Source organism: Geotrypetes seraphini, chromosome 2 (genome assembly GCF_902459505.1).
Source record: "Geotrypetes seraphini chromosome 2, aGeoSer1.1, whole genome shotgun sequence".
Lineage (NCBI taxonomy): Eukaryota > Metazoa > Chordata > Amphibia > Gymnophiona > Dermophiidae > Geotrypetes > Geotrypetes seraphini.
Genome location: NC_047085.1, coordinates 304,488,218 through 304,511,554, shown reverse-complemented (window position 1 = coordinate 304,511,554; position 23,337 = coordinate 304,488,218). Strand labels below are relative to the sequence as shown.

General features: G+C 46.8%; 1 protein-coding gene across 1 annotated transcript in view; it reads right to left on the bottom strand.

Moving 5' to 3' along the window:
• Nucleotides 1-23,337, bottom strand: part of TRIOBP (TRIO and F-actin binding protein) — a 287,725-nt gene that overhangs the window by 42,381 nt on the left and 222,007 nt on the right. The window contains exon 20 of the mRNA XM_033929925.1: nt 4,364-4,495. Within this exon, the coding sequence (XP_033785816.1) occupies nt 4,364-4,495 (132 nt within the window). The remainder of the gene's footprint in view (nt 1-4,363; nt 4,496-23,337) is intronic.

The window sequence follows — 23,337 nt, the reverse complement described above, 5'->3', positions numbered from 1 at the left end:
GACCGCCCCGGGTGCCAGCCCTAGGGGGGTACACAGCCGGCTGGATCCAGAACCTTCCAAGCTGCTCTACATGGCACCTGCACCTCAGCACGGCTGCCGTACTTATTCTGAAGCAGAGTTGGCAGCCGCACTGAAGTGCAGGAAGGTCCCGCGATGACTGCATTTGCCGCCTCTGCCTCTGGAAGACGTAAGTGACGTCGGAAGGGGTGAACCGGCAGCTGCAGTCATTGCGGAACCTTGCTGCAACTCCCTGTGTCTGCCGGCTCACCCCCTCCAACGTCACTTACATCTTCCAGAGGCAGAGGCAACAGAAGCAGTCATCATGGGACCTTGCTGGTTTGGAGGGAGAGAGGAGTATAGAAGGGTGGTGGAGGGAGAAAAAGGGAGGTCAGGGTGGTATGGAAGGGTGGTGGAGGGAGAAAAAGGGGGCAGATGCTGATGGAATTGGTGTGCAGGGAAAGGAGAGAGAGAGACATAAGGGGGAAGGATACTGGATGGAATTGGGTTGGAGGGAAGGAAAGAAAGGGGGCAAATGCTGATGGAAGTGGGGGGAAGGGAGAGGAAAAAGTGAAATGCCAGAACATGGGGGTATGGGAGAGGGAAGGGAAGAAGAGGAGAGAGAGGCCAGAACATGGGAGTATGGGAGAGGGAAGGGAAGAAGAGGAGAGAGATGCCAGACCATTGAAGGAGGGAAGGGAAGAAGATGGATGCCAGAATAATAGGGGTGAAGGGAGAGATGGAAGAGGAATACAAGGAGAGAAGATGCCATATAGAAGGGGCAGAGAGAGGGTAGACAGTGGGTGAAAGGAAGAGAGTGACAAGACTCTGAGGAAAGCAGAAACCAGAGAAGACAATGTAGAAAAAAATTATATTTATTTATTTTTTTGCTTTAGGGGAGATGCATCGCTGTTTCTGTGGTGTTGCATTGTATGCAGAGTCCAGCTTCTTGGTGGTTCAATTTAACCTTTGTCTACGTTTTTCTATTTTATCCCCCCTTTTACAAAACTGTAGAGCGTTTTTTTTAGCACCGGCCATGGTGGTAATTGCTCAGAATTCTATGAGAGTCTGAACCGTTACCACCATGGCTAAAAACCACATTACAGTTTTGTAAAAGGGAGAGGGGTTAGTTTGACATATTCCATACTAGGCGAAGGTGTTTTCTGTGTTCGAAAGACATGGTTTTCAGTTAGGATTGACTGTGTAGGATTGATCTGTACTAATCTGGCTTGTTTAGTTTTACAATGGGTGTATTGATGTACTGCTCACTGCAATATGTAAGATGCTGCCTTTTCCTAGGTACACTTTTGTGTGATGTGTGGATTGTTATTAAAAATCATGTTTTTCATAGATGGGGAGGTGTCAAAAAACGATGGGCCTCGGGTGTCACATATGCTAGGTATGCCACTGCCTTCACAGTTTATATCTAATCCACTTTTAGGACCTACAGGGTATGTATCCCTCTGATTCATGACAATTTCATTTCTCATGTTATCTTATCCATTCTTTTTATTATACAACTGCCCAGATAAGCATCGTCCTTTGACGTGATTGGACCTTGAAAACTAACGGCAACAGTGTTCTCCCCAGAAATTTTTTCCAGCCATGAAAAACATTTGCTCCGTTTAGTGTGCCGGAGTTAAAAAAGTTTGAGACGCTGCTCTATACCTTTTGAAAGTGGGCAAATATCTAATTATTCACTTCTAGAATTGAATACTTCTTAAATTTAATATAAATATTATGGAACAAGTGTCAAACCTTAAGAAAGGCAGTCATATTGAGCATTGGAAAATAACTAATAATAATTAACTAATAAAATAGTACACATTTAGGGCTCCTTTTACTAAGCTGCGATAGCGGTTTTACCGCGCGCTTAGCTCGTGCAGAATTGCCGCACATGCTAGACGCTAATGCCAACATTGAGCTGGTGTTAGTTCTAGCCGTGTAGCGCAATCCTGCACGCGCTAAAAATGCTATTGCAGCTTAGTAAAAGGAGCCCTTAATTTTCCCCACCACCAAATTTCCCCGTCCCGCCCCACCTGGCTACTTTTTCATGCCACCCGGCTGGAAAAAATTTCTGAGGAGAACACTGCATATTCTTTGCAATTTTAGCTATGAGCACTGTTCCCTCTAAGCTGAGTGGGAGTCCTCTATCTACAGCCCTGCTAGTTGGGGGGGGGGGCAGGGGTGCTCTTTCAGCATCACATCTTTAATAGAACTCTATGAAAATTTCTTCAGAAGGGAATTTCCATGGAATGTCACACAGATGTGTAACAGAGAAAGTAAGAACGATTTTAAAATATCCATTTTCACTGACTTTGGTCAAGATTTCTTTGTGTGAAAGCCCCCCCCCCCCCACCCCAGGTCTAAAAATGCACTGCCAGTTTCGACCTTTGCTGCCTATGATTTTGTAGAGCATCAAACCTTTACAGCTAGCTTTTCCAGAGCACAACAGAAAGAGGAAGATGATGAAACAGTCAACAGAAGAGGAAAGTATTGAAATTGTCTTTTCTGTTATGACATCGAAGACTGCAAGATTTGTTCAAGTATGTTGCCTCACACATGTCTTCCTAAGCATCAAAAACATTCTGCTATTAATCAGTATCTGAAAACAGCATGCACTCCGTTGGAGATGTTAGCAAATTCAGCAAAAATAATAAATACAAATTACATACCGAGAACAAAGAATGCTTCGCAAAGGCTGATTGGATTATAGTTCCTAGCTCAGATGTCTGCTGCTTAGGTAGACCGAGGCCAAACTGGACATTATGCAACAGTGACACTTAGGGCTCCTTTTACGAAGCCGTGTTAGCGGTTTAAAGCGCGTAATAGCGCGCGCTAATTTGCCGGCCAGGCTAGCCACTACCGCCTCCTCTTGAGCAGGTGGTAGTTTTTCAGCTAGCACGGGGGTTAGCGCGCGCTAAAAATGTGCGTGCGATAAAGCCACTAACGTGCGGCTTTGTAAAAGGAGCCCTTATGGCCCTACATTAGAGAATGACACGGTGACAAAATTCATCACCGTTCCCGTCCCCGCGGATAACCGCGGGAAATAATCCCATGTCATTTTCTAGTGTCTATTTTAACCTCAGTCTTTCTACACCAGCATTCTTCAAAGCACAGCTTGCGGGTCAGTAGCTGTGGCCATTCATACTCCAATTCTTCCCTCTCTCCTTAAAGAATGACATGAAGATGGTTTCCCGCAGTTATCCGTGGGGACGGGAACGGTGATGAATTTTGTCACCGTGTCATTCTCTACCATACATCTAGCCAGTTCCAGATTGAGTCCTGATGAAGTCACTGCAAGATGGAACTTAAGTGAGTAGAAAAAAAATTTCACTGGTAGTTGGGAGTCCAAATGAGCAAGAGAAAAACTACCAAATTAAAAAAAAACTCAAAACATCTCACACAGCAGCAGCACTCGAGGGGCTTGAGAGCTAATGAAATTCAACACAAAAGCTCCAGTAAAAAAAAAAAAAATTAAAACATAATGCATATTTTGAACTTTAAACTAGCAAGAGTAATTAAAAGAATGTCTGAATCTTGAAGTGTAGGCCATGGTTTGTGCGTAAAAAGAGCTGAGGCACATCAATATAAAAACATGAAAACTCCAGAGCTTGGGAGAAGCTCCTTTAGCAGTACATAACAAACATGACTTATCTGTACACTTTATCAGAATATTCATCTCCGGGGCATGGGGGGGGAAGGGACACCACACTTGCAAATTCCATGAACTTCATAATGTCCACATTATTTACAAAATTAGCCAACACCAAATATTCTTATTGCATCGTAACTGCTAGAATTGCAAACTTCTCCAATGAAGGACTTGCTAGCTCCTGTGCAACTTATCAGTACATACACTTCTCCCTCCGTATTTGCAGTTTCAGCATTCGCGGTTTCGATTATTCACGGTTTTTAGCTTGCTGGCTCCTCCCCCAAATTACATCAGCTTGCATAGAGAAAATCACCGATTCCAAGCATTTACAGAGAAAATCACCAATTCCCAGCGCTTTCTTCACCGTGTTTTGCCTCTCCTTCAGGAACAGGCCAGGTCTCCCACCATGTTGTTCACGGTTTCACCATATTCACGATGGTTTTTAATAGAAAACAGTGAATAACACATGAAAAAGTTATTCACGGTTTTTCTGCATTTGCGGTTGTTAATCCCCTATCACAGCGAATACGGAGGAAGTAAGTGTATGTGTGTTCCTAATGATAAGAGTTAACATTAAACTAGATAAATCTACGTGGAAGATCTACCATTGCCATGGATTTCCTTTTGCCTTCACCAAGCTGTGAATTGACATGAGTTTTGGATGGTTGGACTAGAAAGCCCAGTCTCATCTCCACCCTATCTCCCACTTACCTGAGAGATATAGCCTCTGGGTGCATGCGCTTCCTTTTGCAATTTTGTCTGCTCATGTAATCGTCCGTTATGCACACGATAAGACTTCAGCTCTTGCTGGGTGCTCTCCAACTGTGCTTTTAGAGCCTGGATCTATAAAGAAAAATTTCAGTCACAAAATTGAAGTCTTGACAAGCCAACAAAATCCGTACAACAGCGAGAATAATTCTACATGGTAAACAAGCATGAAAGGACTCAAGAAGTAAAGATGAGAGGGAAATGCGGGGAGGGCGAGTGAAGGGGGCATACACCTCACTTTATCTGGCATATTAATTAGACCATATCAGAAAATCCCAATCAAGATTTAAATAATTCCCTTATTTGTCCAATTGTCCCAACACACCGCATGTGTCAGACACTACTATTTTCCAAGATGATGGTACAGACACAAGAGTGAGAGGGCATCACGACTGCCTTCCATCTCTGGAGGTGCATACTTAGAGAGGAGGGGAGGCCCATTACATCCAGCCTTTTTTTTAAATCTCCTGTCAGTGCATGAGCCAATCGTTGTTCAAATGTTAGACAGGAAGAAATTATGTATTCCCAATGCAGCAAACAGCTGCATATTACCACAGTTAGTGTGTGCTTTTTAACCATGCATGCCATCAGTTTACTGTACTGGAGATAAAAATCTGGTTTAGAATGCGAGTTACAATGCTGAGCACTGGAGTTTAGAGCAGCAATCTAACAGTACTTACTGCAAAGGCCACAGTCTCTTTCCTGACCATATTTATGTTGCCACATCTCTCTCCCTAGGTTTTCACCTTTCTCCCTCTGCCCTTCTATCTCCAAAGCCTGTCTGATCACCTTTTCATAGGGCTGAAGAGAATCCCTAGCCCTAAAAATAACTCCTCTTGGGCTCTCCAGTTCCTCAATAACTTGCACTACAGCTGAAGAGTCTACACAGGACTTTTCAGTGTTTACTACCAAATTAGCTGCAGATCCGGTTTCACATCATGCTCATTCTTATACCCACATGCAGTCTTTAAGTCTAGGGATTAAAAGGGCAGCACAAAAATTGAGCAGCTTCTTCCCTCTCAATTCCCCCTCCCCCCAAATTCTGAAAGAGTGTCATGTCAGTCACGCGTGTCATTTGATGTTTAAAATAATGTACACAGGGCTTCTGGTTTGCTTGCTAGCTTGAATGGCTGCCTGATCGACTAACTCCTATTGAAATCTGCAGAATATCGATGAAAACTTCCAGTAACTGGGGGGATTCAAGAAGGCGTCCTCAATGGACATGTCTACTGGAGCTCCCTGCTAGCTCGGCGTTTTGGCTTTTTTTTTAAAAAAATAATTTCTTTATTGAAGTACTGTATTTCAAAATACAAAATCATTAAAATCCTATTTCAAAACCATCAAATACATTATTATAATAGCAATAGTTATCAATTTCCTTTCTTCCAAGCTTTTCAGCCAATACACTATTATAATATCAAGCAACTAGTCTTTAAGCCCGTTACATTAACGGGTGCTAGAATAGATGTATCTGTCTGTCTGTGTTTCTTTATCTCTCTCTCCTTGGCTGCTGTCTGTATCCTTCTGTCTCCCCCTCCCCCCCCCCAGCAAAGCTGTCTGTCCCCAGCACACCTCCCCCCAAAGCAGCCCCCTTTCACTATCTCTCCATGGCCCCTTCTGTCTCCCCCCAGCACACTCCTCCCCCCAAAGCAGCCCCATATCCCTCTCCCTGTCTCTCCATGGCCCCTTCTGTCTTCCCCCCCAGAGCAAAGCTGTTTGCCCCAAGCACACCCCTCCCCCCAAAGCAGCCTCTTTCCCTCCCCCGCTGACTCTCTCTCTGGCCCCCTTTCTCTGTCTATCTTTCTGTCCCTCTCCCTGCCCCTGTGTCTTTCTTTCTTTCTGTCTCCCTCCCTCCCGCTGTCTGTCATTTTTCCCCATTTCCCTGTGCAGCAGCATTTCCATCCCACTTCCCTATGCAGCAGCAACAGCATTTCCCTATCCCCCCTTTCCTGTGTAGAAGTAGTAGCAGCATTTTCCTCCACTCCCCCTTTCCCTTCTCTTCCTTGCTCTGTTCGGCCCCTCCCCCTTCTTTTACTGCCGTTGTCGATCCGGCCTGCTCCTGACCCTCCCACCGCCGACAAACCTCAGGGCTCCAGCCGCGTAGGCAGCACATTAAACACGCTGCTTCGCGGCCTTCTACTGGCGATTTCCTCTGCCGCGTCTGTCTCCGGTGATGTAATCAGAGACGCGGCAGAGGAAATCGGCAGAGAAGGGCGGGAAGCAGCGTGTTTATAGTGCTGCCTACACCGCTGGAGCCGGGAGGCGACGGAGAGGGCAGGGGGTGCTAGCGTCTGGCAGCCGCCGCTCCGCAGGTGGAGAGCAGGGTAGGGCGCGCATGCGCACTTGTCTTGCCTCGCGTGAGGCCAGACCGTAAGCCGCGCATGCGCACTTCCTATGGGTCGCTACAGCTCACAGAAAACGGACGCACGCATAGGAAGTGCGCATGCGCGGCTTACCGTTTTATTATATTAGATAAAAATAACAAAATAAAAAAACAAAGAGTATAACTAATCAAAATCACTTTAATTCCTAACATAATTATCCAAACCTCCCCCCTTTCCCCTCGAGCTAGAAGACAACACAGCTATTATAACTTCAAACCCTTGTGGTTTATTCTAATATAGCAGAATCTTCCCAAGTTTTGACCATATTTTTTGAGAAAAGATATCTGATTTCTTCTCATTGTAGTTAATTTAGACATACTATAGACAAATTTTAGCTTGCATTGTAATATATTAATTGATGGTATATCTCTTTTTTCCAATATGCGGCTAATACCATTCGTGCTGATGTCATAACTAATCCAGTCCATTTCCTATGATGATCAAGTATTTCCAGGGATACCATATTTAATGGACAACGTTCTTTAGTTTTATACACCTGGTAATCCAACACCACTGATATAAAACTTATTACCTGATCCCCAAAAATTTGCACTTTAGGACAATTCCACCAAATATGGATAAAAGAGCCTTGAGCTCCACAAATTCTCCAACCATCATTCTTCACCATATTACTTCAGATAGATACATATAACAAAGAACTTATGAGGGTAATAATAAAAAAAAAAACCAAACTCTAAAAAGTGTCCTAAGTGGCTACTTGGACGATCAAAAAGCCTAATCGTCCAAGTACCCATAACCAAAGCTGCTTTTTAGACGTATCTAAAAACAGCTTAGGCCTTTCCCCTGCCTCTAAACGCACAGAGAAAAAAGAGGTGTGTTTAGAGGAGGGGAAAGGGTGGGCAGTGGGCAGGAGGTGGGCCGACCTACACCTAGGCGTACAACACCTATAACCAAAACAGTTTAGTCGGCACTTAGACCTGTTTGACTTAGACGAAAGAAAACCAGATCTATGCCGAAAAAGGGGCCGCTGAGCTGATGGCCGCTGGCGCCATCAGTTCAGCGGCCCGGCAACCTAACCATCGCGGCAGGAGAGATGCCTCATCTCCCCTACCGCGATGCCATCAATCCTCTACCCAAACTGCCGCGACCCGCAGCAGTTCCGGTAGAGGAGTGATGGCATCACGGTAGGGGAGAAAAGGCATCTCTCCTGCCGCAATGGATCACTCCCCCCCACAAAGAACATCGGGTCAAGAGGGAGCCCAAGCCCTCTTGCCCTGCTGAAGCCGCGACCCCCCGACTCGATTAGGCCAGGAGGGAGCCCAACCCCTCCTGGCCCAGGCGACCCCCCCTACCCCCCGACTCGTTAGGGCCAGGAGGGAGCCCAACCTCTCCTGGCTCAGGCGACCCCCTACCCCCACCCCCCACTACATTACAGGCAGGAGGGATCCCAGGCCCTCCTGCCCTCGACGAACCCCCCTCCCCCCAACATCTGCCCCCAGAACCCCTGATCGCCCCCCCCCCAGCTGACCCGCAACCCCCCGGCCGACCCCACGACCCCCCCCACCCCCGTACCTTATTTTCGTTGTCCAGACAGACGGGTGCCAAACCTGTCCGTCCGGCAGGCAGCCCACAGAAGAATGGGGCTGGATTGGCCCAGCCATACCAAAGCCACGACTACTGGTGGGGCCTAAGGCGCCTGGGCTAATCAGAATAGGCCCGGGAGCCTTAGGCCCCTCCTGTGGGTGGGGCCTTAGGCCCATGTGCCTAAGGCCCCACCCACAGGAGGGGCCTAAGGCTCCCGGGCTTATTCTGATTAGCCCAGGCGCCTTAGGCCCCACCAGTAGGCGGGGCTTTGGTATGGCTGGGCCAATCCAGCCCCATTCTTCTGTGGGCTGCCTGCCGGACGGGTTTGGCACCCGTCTGTCCGGCCAACGAAAATAAGGTATTGGGAAAGGGGGTGGGGGTGTCGTGGGGTCGGCCGGGGGGGTCGCAGGTTCGTCGAGGGCAGGAGGGCCTAGGATCCCTCCTGCCCTTAATGTAGTGGGGGTAGGGAGTCGCCTGGGCCAGGAGGGCTTGGGCTCCCTCCTGGCCCGATCGAGTCAGGGTGTCGCGGCTTCAGCAGGGCAAGAGGGCTTGGGCTCCCTCTTGCCCCGATGTTGTCGGGGGGGGGGGGGGTTGGTGGTTTGACATGGCAGGAGGGCTTGGGCACCCTCATGTCTGGATCGTTGTGTATGGGGGGGATTCTGTAACCGGTGTTGTTTTTGACAGACACCGGTTACAGAATCCAGCTTTTAGGCGAAGGACTGGCTCCTCCTTTGCCTAAAAGCTCTTCTGTTGGACGTTTGGGGCTTAGGCGTTTTTTTCTTTCATTATGGCTAAAAAATGTAGACGTGCTGTGGTTGTACTTTTATACGTAGTGGAGATTGGGCGTTTAGGCAGAGGAAGGCCATAATCAAAACATGGACGTTTGTTTTGGTTATGGACACTTTCCCTGCTTCTGGGTTGAACGTTTAGGGACTTAGGCCAAAAGGGGACTTAGACACTTTTTTTGACTATGCCCCTCTAATTGTTTATTCCAAATATTTTGTTCATAGGTTTTTCCAAGTATCTCTTCCCAAGCTAACTTATATCTTGAAAGCAATGTTACTTACCGTAACAGTTGTTATCCAGGGACAGCAGGCAGCTATTCTCACTAGTGGGTGATGTCATCAGACAGAGCCCGATACGGACGTCTCGCAAGCACGTGTTGCTTGTAGAAACTTAGAAGTTTCGAGATGCCCGCACCGCGCATGCGCCGGTGCCTTCCCGCCCGGAGAGCCGGGCGTGTCTCCTCAGTTCAGGTAGCTAGCCTGAGAAGCCAACCCAGGGGAGGTGGGTGGGACGTGAGAATAGCTGCCTGCTGTCCCTGGATAACAACTGTTACGGTAAGTAACATTGCTTTATCCCAGGACAAGCAGGCAGGTATTCTCACTAGTGGGTGACCTCCAAGCTAACCTCAGTGGGATGGAGGGGGAGTTGGCGACTTAAGAGAATAAATTTTTCAACACTGTTTGGCCAAACTGTCCATCCCGTCTGGAGAAAGTATCCAGACAATAATGTGAGGTGAAGGTGTGAACCGAGGACCAAGTGGCAGCCTTACAGATCTCCTCAATTGGTGTTGATCTGAGGAATGCTACTGAGGCTGCCATTGCTCTGACCTTATGGGCTGTGACCTTACAAGGGAGTGATAATCCAGCCTGGGCATAGCAGAAAGAGATACAAGCCGCCATCCAATTAGAGATGGTGCGCTTTGATACGGGTCTCCCCAACTTATTAGGATCGAAGGAGACAAAAAGTTGGGGGGTGGTTCTGTGTGGCTTGGTACGATCCAGGTAGAAAGCCAAGGCACGTTTACAGTCTAGAGTGTGAAGGGCCAATTCTCCGTGGTGAGAATGGGGCTTAGGAAAGAATACTGGAAGTACGATGGATTGGTTGAGATGAAATTCGGAGACCACTTTAGGCAGGAATTTCGGGTGAGTGCGGAGGACCACCTTGTCATGATGAAATACTGTGAATGGTGGGTCCGCCATCAATGCCTGGAGTTCGCTGACTCTGCGAGCAGACGTGAGGGCTACAAGAAAAAGCACTTTCCAGGTGAGATACTTAAGAGGAGCCCTGTTGAGTGGTTCAAACGGGGGCTTCATGAGATGGGAAAGGACTACGTTGAGATCCCAAACTACTGGGGGTGGTTTGAGAGGAGGGTTAACATGAAAGAGCCCTTTCATAAATCTGGCGACCACCGGATGGGCCGAGAGGGGTTTCCCTTGTAGAGGCTGGTGGAAAGCTGCAATAGCGCTCAGGTGGACTCGTATGGATGTAGACTTGAGCCCAGATTGAGATAGGTGTAGGAGATAGTCCAGCACGGAGGATAAGGAAGCTCGCTGAGGTTCCTTTGATTTAGAAACACACCATGAGGAGAATCTAGTCCATTTCTGGGAGTAGCATTGTCGAGTGGCGGGCTTCCTGGAAGCCTCCAAGATCTCCCTCACTTCTTGTGAGAATTGGTGAGGGGTTACGTTGAGAGGAACCAAGCTGTCAGGTGAAGAGACTGCAGGTTGGGATGAAGCAGTGATCCTTGATGTTGAGTAAGTAGTGAAGGAAACACTGGAAGTGGTACAGGTTCCCTGCTGCTGAGTTGAAGTAGAAGGGAGAACCAAGGTTGTCTGGGCCACCGAGGAGCTATTAGAATCATGGTGGCCTGTTCGAGTTTCAGCTTGACCAGAGTCTTCTGGATCAGCGGGAATGGTGGGAACGCATATAGAAATCGTTTCCCCCAGTCCAGTAGAAAAGCATCTGCCTCGAGGCGATGAGGAGTGTAGATCCTGGAGCAAAACTGAGGCAGTTTGGAGTTGTGGGGAGCCGCAAAGAGGTCTATCTGAGGCGTCCCCCACCGTGTGAAGATTTGGTGAAGGGGGCTGGAATGGAGAGTCCATTCGTGAGGTTGTAGGAGACGACTTAGGTTGTCTGCTAAGACGTTGTTCTTCCCCTGAATGTAGACAGCTCTGAGGAAGGCGTTGTGGCGAACCGCCCAGTCCCAGATTCGTAGAGCTTCCTGGCAAAGGAGGGCCGAGCCCGTGCCTCCTTGCTTGTTGATATAATACATGGCGGCCTGATTGTCTGTGCGAATGAGGATCACCATGTTGTGAAGTAGGTGTTGGAAAGCTTGGAGAGCATTGAAGATGGCTCTGAGCTCCAGTAGATTGATTTGATGTAGTCTGTCCGCACTGGTCCAGAATCCTTGGGTGCGGAGACCATCCAGGTGGGCCCCCCATGCATAGTTCGACGAATCGGTTGTGAGAACTTTCTGATGGGGGGAGAGTGTAACTGCAAACCTCTGGATAGATTCGAAGAGGTCATCCACCAAAGTAGAGACTGCCGAACAGCAGGTGTGACTACGATGCGTTTGGTTAGTGGATCGGATGTCTGATTCCACTGTGATGCCAGGGTCCACTGGGGGATTCTGAGATGGAGTCTGGCAAAGGGTGTCACATGTACTGTGGAGGCCATGTGGCCCAGGAGCACCATCAGCTGTCTTGCCGGTAGAGTTTGGCGAGTAGACACCGACTGGCAGAGATGAAGAAGAGCCTCCATGCGTTGAAGAGGCAGGAATGCTCGGAGTCGACTGGTGTCCAGGACTGCCCCGATGAAGGGGAGGGACTGAGTGGGTTGTAGGTGAGACTTGGAAAAGTTGATCTCGAAGCCCAAGTTCTGGAGGAGGTTGGTTGTAGCCGAGACCGCCGAAGTGACCTCTGGGGCTGACGGGGCCTTGATGAGCCAGTCGTCGAGGTATGGGAACACCTGTAGTCCCCTGTCCCGGAGTGCCGCGGCCACTACCACCAGACACTTTGTGAAGACTCTGGGGGACGAAGAGAGGCCGAATGGTAGCACTCGATACTGTAGATGCAGATTTCCCACCCGAAATCTGAGGAACTTTCGGGAGGCCGGGTGAATGGGGATGTGAGTGTAGGCCTCCTTGAGATCCAGGGAGCATAACCAGTCGTTCTGCTCGAGGAGGGGGTATAGAGAAGCCAGAGTCAGCATACGAAACTTCTCTTTGACCAGAAACTTGTTGAGGGCCCGAAGGTCCAGAATGGGTCGCAGGTCGCCCGTTTTCTTCGGGACGAGGAAGTATCGGGAGTAAAACCCCCGGTTCAATTGGTCTGACGGGACCGGCTCGACGGCCCGAAGCTGAAGTAAGGTTTGGACTTCCTGGAGAAGAAGGGCGGTCTGTGTCGAGCTTGAAGGATACTCTCTTGGAGGATGGTCCGGGGGAACCCGATGGAAGTGAAGAGAGTATCCGTCTCTTATGATGGTAAGGACCCATAGGTCTGTGGTTATGGCCTCCCATCGATGGTAGAAAAGATGGAGGCGGCCCCCTATGGGAGAGGCTGAGGGGTGCAGAACGGTGTCGGTTATGCTCCCGGGAAGGGAGTCAAAAGGGCTGGGTAGCCTTAGGTGCAGCCGGTGGCTGGGGTTTTTGCTGAGACTTCTGGGGAGGTTGTCTCTTCGCAGGTTGTCTCGCAGCAGGCGTTTGTCGGGGCATGTTAACGCCGCTGGTAAATCAGGGGTGGCCTGGAAGGTCGAGACTGTTGAGGTTTGGGTTTGGGCCGCAGGATGGATTGAAAAGATTTTTCGTGATCCGACAGCTTCTTGGTAACAGTTTCGATAGACTCATCGAACAGATCAGCTCCCGCACACGGTACGTTGGCGAGTCTGTCTTGGAGGTTGGGATCCATATCGATTGTACGGAGCCATGCCAGGCGGCGCATGGCTACCGCGCTTGCGGCAGCACGTGCCGAGAGTTCGAATGCATCGAAGGAGGATTGCATCAGCTGGAGGCGTAATTGGGAGAGGGAGGCTACCACCTCCTCGAACTCGAATCGAGCTTGGGTGTCTATGAAAGGAGTGAACTTGCGGAGTACCGGCAAGAAGAACTCCAGATAGGAAGAGAAAAAGAAGTTGTAGTTCAGCACCCGTGACGCCATCATGGAGTTTTGGTAGAATTTTCTACCAAATTTGTCCATCGTTCTCCCCTCTCGGCCCGGCGGTACAGAGGCATAGACCTGAGAGGGATGAGAGCGTTTGAGAGAGGACTCGACCAGTAGGGATTGGTGAGAGAGTTGAGGGCCTTCGAACCCTTTATGGTGTACGATGCGGTATCGAGCATCGAGTTTGCTGGGAATCGCCGGTATAGAGTACGGTGTTTCGAAACACTGCATGAAAGTCTGATCCAGTAATTTATGCAGAGGGAGCCGAAGCGACTCCGTTGGAGGGTTAGGTAAATGCATGGTGTCCAGATACTCTTTGGAGTATCGGGAGCCCGTGTCAAGGGTCACATCCAGATCATCCGCCATTTGTCGGAGGAATGATGAGAAAGACAATTGATCCGCCAGCGTCGGTTTGTGAGACGGGCTGGAGGAGGAAGAGGCCTCCGGGTCCATGGACATCGGGGAATGGCAAGGAGAGTCGGGTACGGTTGTTTCCTCGTACTCCGGTCCCTCCGGTGGGGATACCTCTGAAGAGGGGTATCCCATACGTTGCAGTTTTTTCTGCGGTGACACCTCCGAAAGGCGTGAAGAGTGCCAGGATGAGTGTCTGGATCGATGTCCCTCTCGGTGGCGGGACGGAGATCGGGATCGTCTGTGCATCGCATGGTCTCCCGAGGCCCCCAAGTGATGGATAGGGCTGGAAGCGGTGGATCGTAACAGGGGTTGCGATGCAGGTTCTTGCGATGCTACCCAAGTCTGGTAAGGAGTGCGGAAGAACTCTTCCTGACTATGCCCAGGGCTTTGATTATCGATCGAAGGTCTGGTCCCATGTTGGCGCGGGGGCGTAATGGGCTCTAATGGCGGCATATCGGTAAGCGAGGCTTGCCGCGTGGGCATCGCCGCCCTCCCCCGTTCGTCCTCGTCGGTTGTCGAGGTCGAACGGTGTGGGGGAGGGGGAGGGGGCGGACCGCCCCTTTGGACCGGTACCGGGAGGTCACCCTGTATGGCAGCGATGAGCCCGGGTCCGATAGTCTGCATGAGCTCAACGAATTGAGCTTCCAGCATGGACCGTAGCGAAGCCGATAAGGAGGGATCCGCACCGAAAGGGGGTCCTCCTGCACGGACATCGCGTTCCTTCGAGGTCGAGTGCTTCTGCTTGGTAGCTTTCGGCACTTTGATGACCACTGGTGGTACTGTGGAAGGAAGAGGTACCTGAACCGAGGAGACCGGGGCAGGCACCGACGTCAAGCTCGTGGATGGTGTCGGGATGAACGATGCCGGTTTCACCACACTCGATGCAGGAGGGGTCGATACCAGTTTCGCACGAACCGGGGAGGTATCAGATGAAGTGGAAGCTGAAGGATCCTTAGCTGCGTCCATCTTGAACATCGACTCCCACAGTAGGCAACGCCGTTTGAATGAGCGTGCCGTAAGGGTAGAGCAAGGCCTGCACGATTTCGGAATGTGGTCAGGACCAAGACACTGCAAACAGCGTCGGTGCGGGTCCGTGAGTGAAATCGCGCGTTGGCACTTGCTGCACTTTTTAAACCCGGTGATTGGCCGGGACATAGGCCGGAAAATCTCCGCCGCGAGGTCGAAGCCAGTAGGCCTGAGCCACGTGGCCGGCCCGTTCGACCCGCCGGAGGAAATAATCTTTTTTTTTTTTTTACTGAAAAAGAAATGTATTACAATTAAAATTAAAAGAGAGCGAAAAACGCGGACAAGGAAGGCAAATTTAACTGAATTCAGCTAGCGCATGATGAAGTTGAACTTCTCAGCTCCGCGGAAAGAAAAGAACTGAGGAGACACGCCCGGCTCTCCGGGCGGGAAGGCACCGGCGCATGCGCGGTGCGGGCATCTCGAAACTTCTAAGTTTCTACAAGCAACACGTGCTTGTGAGACGTCCGTATCGGGCTCTGTCTGATGACATCACCCACTAGTGAGAATACCTGCCTGCTTGTCCTGGGATAAAGTGGTATTATAGTTTGAATAATAGCATTATACAGTCGCAAAATGCTCCCCCTACTTATTCCATATAAAAATGCCTTCTCAACTAGTGTAGGTGGTCGAGTTAGTTTTTGTAATAATACTCTTATGGTAAAAATCATTTATTTGCCTATAATGGAAGAGATCTCGATTCTCCAATCCATATTCTGATTTCAGACAATCAAATGCAATTAGTTTTCCATCCTTTATTAGTTGGCTTAAAGATCTTAAACCTTGTTTTTCCCCAATAATAAAAAGCCCGACAAAATTTTCACAGGGGTAAAGAAAGATGCATATCTTATATCCGATTCATAATTTATTTATTTTTTTTTTGAGAATCCATCAATTTAGTTCATATCTTAATCCATAATGTCAAACTATGTTGTATAATAGGATTTGTATTAAAGGCTAGTTTTCTCAGATTCTCATTAGGTAGCCTTGAAATCATGCATAAAGGAATTCCCTCAATTAAGTTTTGTTCCATGATTACCCAGCTCTTTTGAGGCTCACATTTCCAACTAATCAGATATTGCAATTGTGCTGCCTGGTAGTATGACTGGAAATGTGGAACTGCCATTCCACTTAGTTTTTGGGCTAGTATAACATATTATGTTGGATCCCTTGGCTGTCTATTATTCCAAATATAGGTTAAAAGGTTTTTCTCCAATCCTTTAAAAAAGGAGGATGGTATTGGTACAGAAATTGCAGAGAACAAATACAATAGCTTGGGGAGTACAATCATTTTGATGGAATGTACTCTTCCTAACCATGATACATTTTAATGTTTCCATCTATTCAGATCATGCATGATATTAAATAAATCTGGATAGTTAGCTAAGTATAGTTCAGATATTGTTCTAGTTACATTCACCCCCAGATATCGCAAGTATTGTTTTGCCCATTTAAAGGGGAACTTATCTGTTATATATATTCTTTCCTTCTCATTTAAGGAGCGATCCAATATCTCAGACTTATTTACGTTAATTTTAAATCCTGAAACCTGAGAGAATCGATCCAACAATTGCAAAACTACCAAAAGAGACTCAATAGGATTGGCCAAAGTAAAGAGTATATCATCTGCAATTAATAATATTCTTTGTTCCACCTTACCACAATTTATACCATGTATATCCGGATGATGACGAATCAACCAGCTAAGGCAAAGAGTATAGGAGATAAGGCACAGCCTTGGCAGATTCCTCGTCCTAGTTGAAAACTATCCGAGTATGTTCCATTTATCCTTAACAAGCAAGGGGAGATGACTAAAGTGCTTGAACCCGTATCATAAAGGTCCCCATAAAGTCCAATGTTTCTAGTAATTTAAATAGATAAGGACAATAGACCCTTTTCCTTCATGAACTCGTCCAATCCCCTTTTGAACCCCAAAGTCGTACTCTGCTCTACCACCTCCTCTGGAAGCGTATTCCAGGCGTTCACCACCCTCTGCGTGAAAAAGAATTTCCTAGCATTTGTTCTGAACCTATCTCCCTTCAATTTTTTTTTGAGTGCCCTCTAGTTTTTGCTGCCCCTGCTAGTCTGAAGAATCTGTCCCTCTCTACCTTCACTATACCCTTCATGATCTTATGAGTTTCTATCATATCCCCTCTAAATCTCAGCTTCTCCAGCCTCTCAGCATATGAGAGGTTTTCCATGCCCTTTATCATTTTTGTCGCTCTCCTCTGGACCCTCTCAAGAATCGCCATATCCTTCTTAAGGTACGGCGACCAGTACTGAACGCAGTACTCCAGATGCGTTCGCACCATCACCCTATACAGCGGGAGAATAACTTCCTTGGTTCTGGTAGTGATACCTTTTTTGATAATGCCCAACATTCTGTTTGCCTTTTTTGAGGCCGCAGCACACTGTGCCGCTGGCTTCATTGTTCTATCTACCAAAACCCCCAAGTCCTTTTCTAGGTTGCCTTCCCCCAGTACCATCCCCCCCATTGTGTAGTTGTACATCGGGTTCCCTTTCCCTATGTGCATAACTTTACATTTTTCTACATTGAAGCTCATCTGCCATTTATTTGTCCACTCACTCAGTCTGTTCAGGTCCATTTGAAGTTCTTTACATTCCTCTACAGATCTAACCTTACTGGAGAGTTTCGTGTCATCTGCAAATTTAACAACTACGCACTTTGTCCCTGTTTCCAGGTCATTAATAAATATATTGAATAGCAGTGGTCCCAGCACCGACCCCTGTGGGAGCCCACTCGTGACCCCTTTTCAGTCAGAATAGTGTCCCTTTACTCCTACCCTCTGCTTCCTGTTCGCCAGCCAGTTTCTGATCCATTTGCGCATGCTCAAAGCCTTGTAGTCTCGCTCTCAATCTCGGAGCCAGTCCAGCCCATCCCAGCCCAGAAGAGGGAGGATCTCCAACGCACCGCCCAGCCCAGGCCGCGCCAGAAGAGGGAAGATCTTCGGGCACCGGCATTGGTGCCAAGTCGGGTAAAGGAAGTGTCATTGACGTGCTGGGGGGGGGGGACGTAGGATCGCGGTGGGGGGGGGCAACGCGAGTGGGGGGAGGATGCCGGATCATGGGGAGGGGTTTGGAACAGCGTCTGATTCCTGAAGGGGGGAGAGAATGGAGCAGCGGCGGTAGCCTGGGGGGGGGGGAGAAGGTGGAACCAATCAAAGCAGTTTCCCTTACTTCCTATGGGGAAACTTGCTTTGATATACGAGCAATTTGGTTTACGAGCATGCTTCTGGAACGAATTATGCTCGTAAACCAAGGTTCCACTGTGTATATATATATATATATATATATATATAAATAAACACACATACATAATAAAACCTTGCATTGCAAGTAACTTGGCTTGCAAGTGTTTTGCAAGACAAGCAAAACATTTTATTAAATTTTAACTTGAAATACAAGCAATGTCTTGCAATACAAGTATACACACATCACAACTGAGTCGATGGTTCTTCTCTCTGACACTGCAATAGTGTAGTGACTGTTCTAAACAAGCAAAGTCTTGTAATACGAGTACATTCAGTATACACGCGTCATATCATCACAACTGAGCCGATGGTCCTGCTCTCTCTGACGCTGCAGGAGTGTAGTGACTGTTCTAAATGAGCGAGGTCTTGCAATACAAGTATGTATAGTATTTTGAATTAAAGTTTTTTGGGTTGTGGAACGAATCGTCTGAGTTTCCATTATTTCCAATGGGGAAATTTGCTTTGATATACGAGTGCTTTAATTACAAGCATGCTTCTGGAACGAATTATGCTCGTAAACCAAGGTTTTACTGTATATGGTTTTCAGAAGGCATTCAACAAAGTCCTGTATCAACAACTACTTCGAAAAATTGCAAGCCATGGAATCGAGGGTGAAATACTCACGTGAATTAAAAACTGGCTGACAGATAGGAAACAAGAGAGTGGGGGTAAATGGACAATACTCGGACTGGAAAAGCGTCACAAGTGGAATGCTGAAGGGTTCGGTGCTTGGGCCCGTGCTCTTCAACATATTTATAAACGACCTGGAAATTGGTACGACGAGCGAGGTGATTAAATTTGTGGATGAAACGAAGTTGTTCAGAGTAGTGAAGATGCAGGAAGATTGTAAAGATCTGCAACGTGACAAACACGCTCGAAAAATGGGCTGCGATATGGCAAATGAGGTTTTACTATCAGCATGAATACAATAAACTTTGCAGCAACAAGGCTAGATTGGATATAATTCTTGAGTTAATAAAGCTTGTTCTCTCGCCAAATATTTAGCCAACAGTAAGCAAAGATCCAGAATTGCATCAATTATTTCCAACACTGGAAGTCTTCTTTAAGGAAAATCTTCAACACCGCCTCAAACAGATCAAGCAAAAATTTTTGGATCATCAAATCACTATCACATAAAGCCCCAGTAACTGACAGCTATTTACAAAATAGCCCCAGGAACTGATAGCTATCTACAAAATATTCATCAAAGAACTCTCTCCAAAGATACAAGTATAAGTAGTCTTTTTTTATGGCCATTAATGTAAAATTCTTCTTCTTCAAGAAAAACTACCCAGAGAACTGGCAATTCCAACCTCCTAAGTCATGAGTACATCTCCTGTCTTCATTAGACACGTGCAATTGATGTGAGTGCAGTTTACTAATAGCTTACTGGACCTGCACACATTAAGTAGGAATAGTGTTGGGGTGGGGCAGTTTGTAGGTTTGGAAGAACAGGAATTCCACCTTTAAACTGCCTTGTCCTGTTTTCAGCTACATTTCTCCCTAAATTTCTATCCTAGAGAAGCTGAACTTCTTTCCTAGAGAAATGCACTGAGCCATGATTTTGGGGGCTCGTCTGCCTAGAACCTCTGGTCCGAGTTTGCCCTTTTTTGGCCTCTTCCCTTTCATTCCATTAATTTTTCTAGGCTATAGAAATGCATTGAGTAGCTCATCTCTATGGAACTTCTAAGTCCAATTTGCTCATATTGTATCTGTTTTCAAATTTAATCTCATTCCGTTAAATTCAAAGTTATTTTGTTCTCAGATAGCTAAGCATACTCTATCCCTTTTGTATATTTTCCAATTTCCGTTTGCCTGGAAAAAATAAAAATGGCAGGAAATGAGGCAAACTTTTGTGGTCCAAACTACTGCTATCCACCTGCAGAAAGACTAGATGAAATCGGAAGCGGAAGATGTTTGAATGTTTTGGACAATTTTAGGAGCAGGAAACAATTATACTTTGAAGAACTGAAAAAATAAGCTGCAAGATGGGGGCATTTTTCAGCATTATCAAATTAGGCACTTCATAGATAAAAGGGACCAAGGGAGATAACCCTGTAGAGATTCAACTTATTTCAGGAAGGATCAAAGGGCAGATTTCTAGAATTTATGGGTCTGTCATTGATCAAAGTAGAGACTCAAGACAACATAGGGCAACAATCAGTGAGGTGGATTGAGCTCCATCTTTGAAAGAATATATGAAAAGCTGTGGCCAGCAGTTAAGATTGAAAACAGCTGTAAGATGTTCCACAGACGGTAGCAGACCCCAGCAGTTTAAGATAGATACCGGTATATATGAACTATGATGTTAACTGTGAAATAACTGATCAGGAAGGCACCATCATCAATTTGTGGTGGACATGCCCTATGACGCAGGTATATTGGGACAGGATAAAACTTGTATTGAAAAACTTGCACTGTTAGGACAACTATAGCAAAATGTAACCTGTAATCTCTATATTATGTTTATTGGTATTAAACCCCTAGTATGTATAGAATTAGTACACAACCTTGTATCATAAAATTGTACTGTAATTGTCATATTGTAACCTGTATGTTTAGCCTGTAACCCGTTCTGAGCTCCTGTCTGCATCTATATTCCTGTATCCTATCTTCCCCCAATGCTCAGCATTTCCCCCTGTCCTTATTCTTCCTCCTGTGATCAATAATGCCCCTCTGTGTTCCTATCCCACCCTTTTTATCAGCTTTACCCTGTCTCCATGTTCAGCTTTTGTCTTTGCCCTGTCCCTCCCCTTGGATCTTCATCTCTCCTCCCACCCCTTCATGATCTTATCTTCCTCTGTCTTTGCATCATCTCCTCTATTCCACCCTTCAACTTGGGTGCCTCTCTTTTGTGCTGGACCTACCAAGGAAAGGGAGAGCACATCTCCTACCCTTACACAATGTCCAGCATATCACCATGTTCTCCCCCCCAAAAAAAACAGGCCAATCTCCCCCCCTCAAACAGGCCAATATCTTTCTCCCTCCTCCCCCCCACCCCATGTCCTCTAAAGTCATCTTGAGCATCAAAGCAGCAGTGATTATGGCACACTGTTCTGGCTGGCATCAAGGCCTTCCCTCTGTCAGGTTCTTCTGCCTGTGCAGAAGCAGAAATTACCTCACAGAAGGCGGAACCCAGCAGAGGGAAGACCTTAAATCACTGCAGCTCCTGGCAATCAAGATGAGTTCAGAGGACTGGGGGTAGGGGGGAAGTGAAGGAAAGGCTGGATTCAGGAGTGTGGCGGTGGGAAGAGGGAGAGAGCCTAGCTGTGGGTAGGGCAAACGAAAAGTATCTTTGGAGTGCAAATCCTAGGCACCAGGTCTGATTTAAAGTGTCGTAGTGAACAGGCAATGGGGTTTGTCGAGCTCTGTTTTAAATATCACATGTTTAAATTAATGGGAAACATAGGATGAGAAATTTGCACTCTGTACTCAAAAGGCATAATCAAAAAAAACGTCTAAGTCCCCTTTTGGCCTAAGGCCTTAAACGTTGAAAGTAGAAGCAGGGAAAATGTCCATCATCAAAAAAAACGTCCAAATGGAGGTTTTTTTTGATAATGGTCTGCCTCTACATTCAGCTGTTTAAACGCCCAGACCACCACTACGTCTACACTTATACCCCATAATGAACCAAAAAAACGCCTAAGCCCCAAACGTCCAACACAAGGGCTTTTAGGCGAAGGAGGAGCCAGTCCTTTGCCTAAAAGCTGGATTCTGTAACCGGTTTCTATCAAAAACAACACCGGTTACAGAATCCACCCCCTCCACGACATCGGGGCAAGAGAGAGTCCAAGCCCTCTTGCCCCGCAATACCCCCGAACCCCCAATGAAGATCGGGGCAAGAGGGAGCCCATGCCGGTTCACGCAGGGAGACTTGCAAATCGAGTCAATGCTCGGTTTGCGAGTCACGATTTGTGAGAATGTTTTGCTTGTCTTGCAAAACACTCGTAAACCGAGATTTGACTGTATATGCTTCTATGCTGAGCTGCTGCCACCAATATGAAGATTGCATCCAATCAGGTAGAAACACTGCGTCACTTAAGCTCTCTCAACAGTGCATGAACCAAGCCCATGGGGAAGGAAGCTCCCAGTACAGCCGATGAGATTGACACAGCCATATTGTCCCTGAGGGGGATTAGATTACTGCCTCTGTTGACTCCACTGTTTGCCCCAGATTTTCTTTTGGTGTTATCTGGTTCATGCTATCTTTTTCTTGGATGATTCTGTGTCTGTCTTGGAGAGGAGAGCAGCGACTTGATAAAAGGAAAGCAAAGGGAGGAGCAGTCCTGCCTAGCCTGGGAATGCTCGCATAAGCCAAAATGCTTGTCTTGAGCTAAAGCGCAGCTCCAGTACACTGGATGTGTCACGATAACAGACAGTGTGCCTGCATCAACTCTACTCGTCTGAAGAGAAAAGGAGTGCTCCTGAACTAAAAGATGAAGAGTGGCAGGGAGTTGATCATTCGCTTTCAGGAGACTGGGGAAAAAAAACAAAACAAAAAAAACACCACACTCCAGTATAAAACACCTTATAGAATTCAGAATTGCTAAGGAAACTTGAAATGTCTCTTTCCCTAGTCACCCAGTTTTTAAGAGCACTTTCCACATTACATTAAAATATATGGACATTTATATACCGTTCACCCAGAGTTTGAGATGGATTACAAATCAGACACCTATAGCAAAAGTTACAGTATTGGTTTAACAATGGAAATTGTACATATATCCTACACTAGCTATGCAATAAGCCCACAGAATAGTCTACTGTCACCAATACCTATTAAATTATTCTCTTTTGAAAATACACTAGCGCAGCCATGTTTTCAGTTTACAACTCAAGGATTTTAGTGAAGCTATCCCATTGGTCTCTGGATTCATCTGCTGCTGTTGCAAAGGAAAATATATTCATAGCTTTTTACACAAGTACCCAAGCTCACAGTACATTTTAATATGGTTCACAAAACACACCATGGGCCTTATAATGCGCATACAACACTAATAATTTTCAATGAGAAGATGCATGGAGTCCATATGCTAACATCTTTTATAACTGGAAAAAATTTAGTCAGAAAAGTTTTCAATTTGGTGCTAACCAGTTTGAAATTAATTTTGAAGACCTGACATTTGCTTCAAGTGAAGGAGCCCTTAGTCTTGGAGAAAAGGCTTTACATAATCAGGGATTATGAAGGCTGTGGAAAGAAAAGGTCAGAGAAGAGTATAGCAAAAAGGTTACATAAAACATTTCTGCTGTTGAGAAGAATTTCTGTCATTTGGTAGAGAAAAAGTTAACCTCTGAATAAAAGCCAGAATAAACTTGGTGGCCTAATAGCAGTAAAG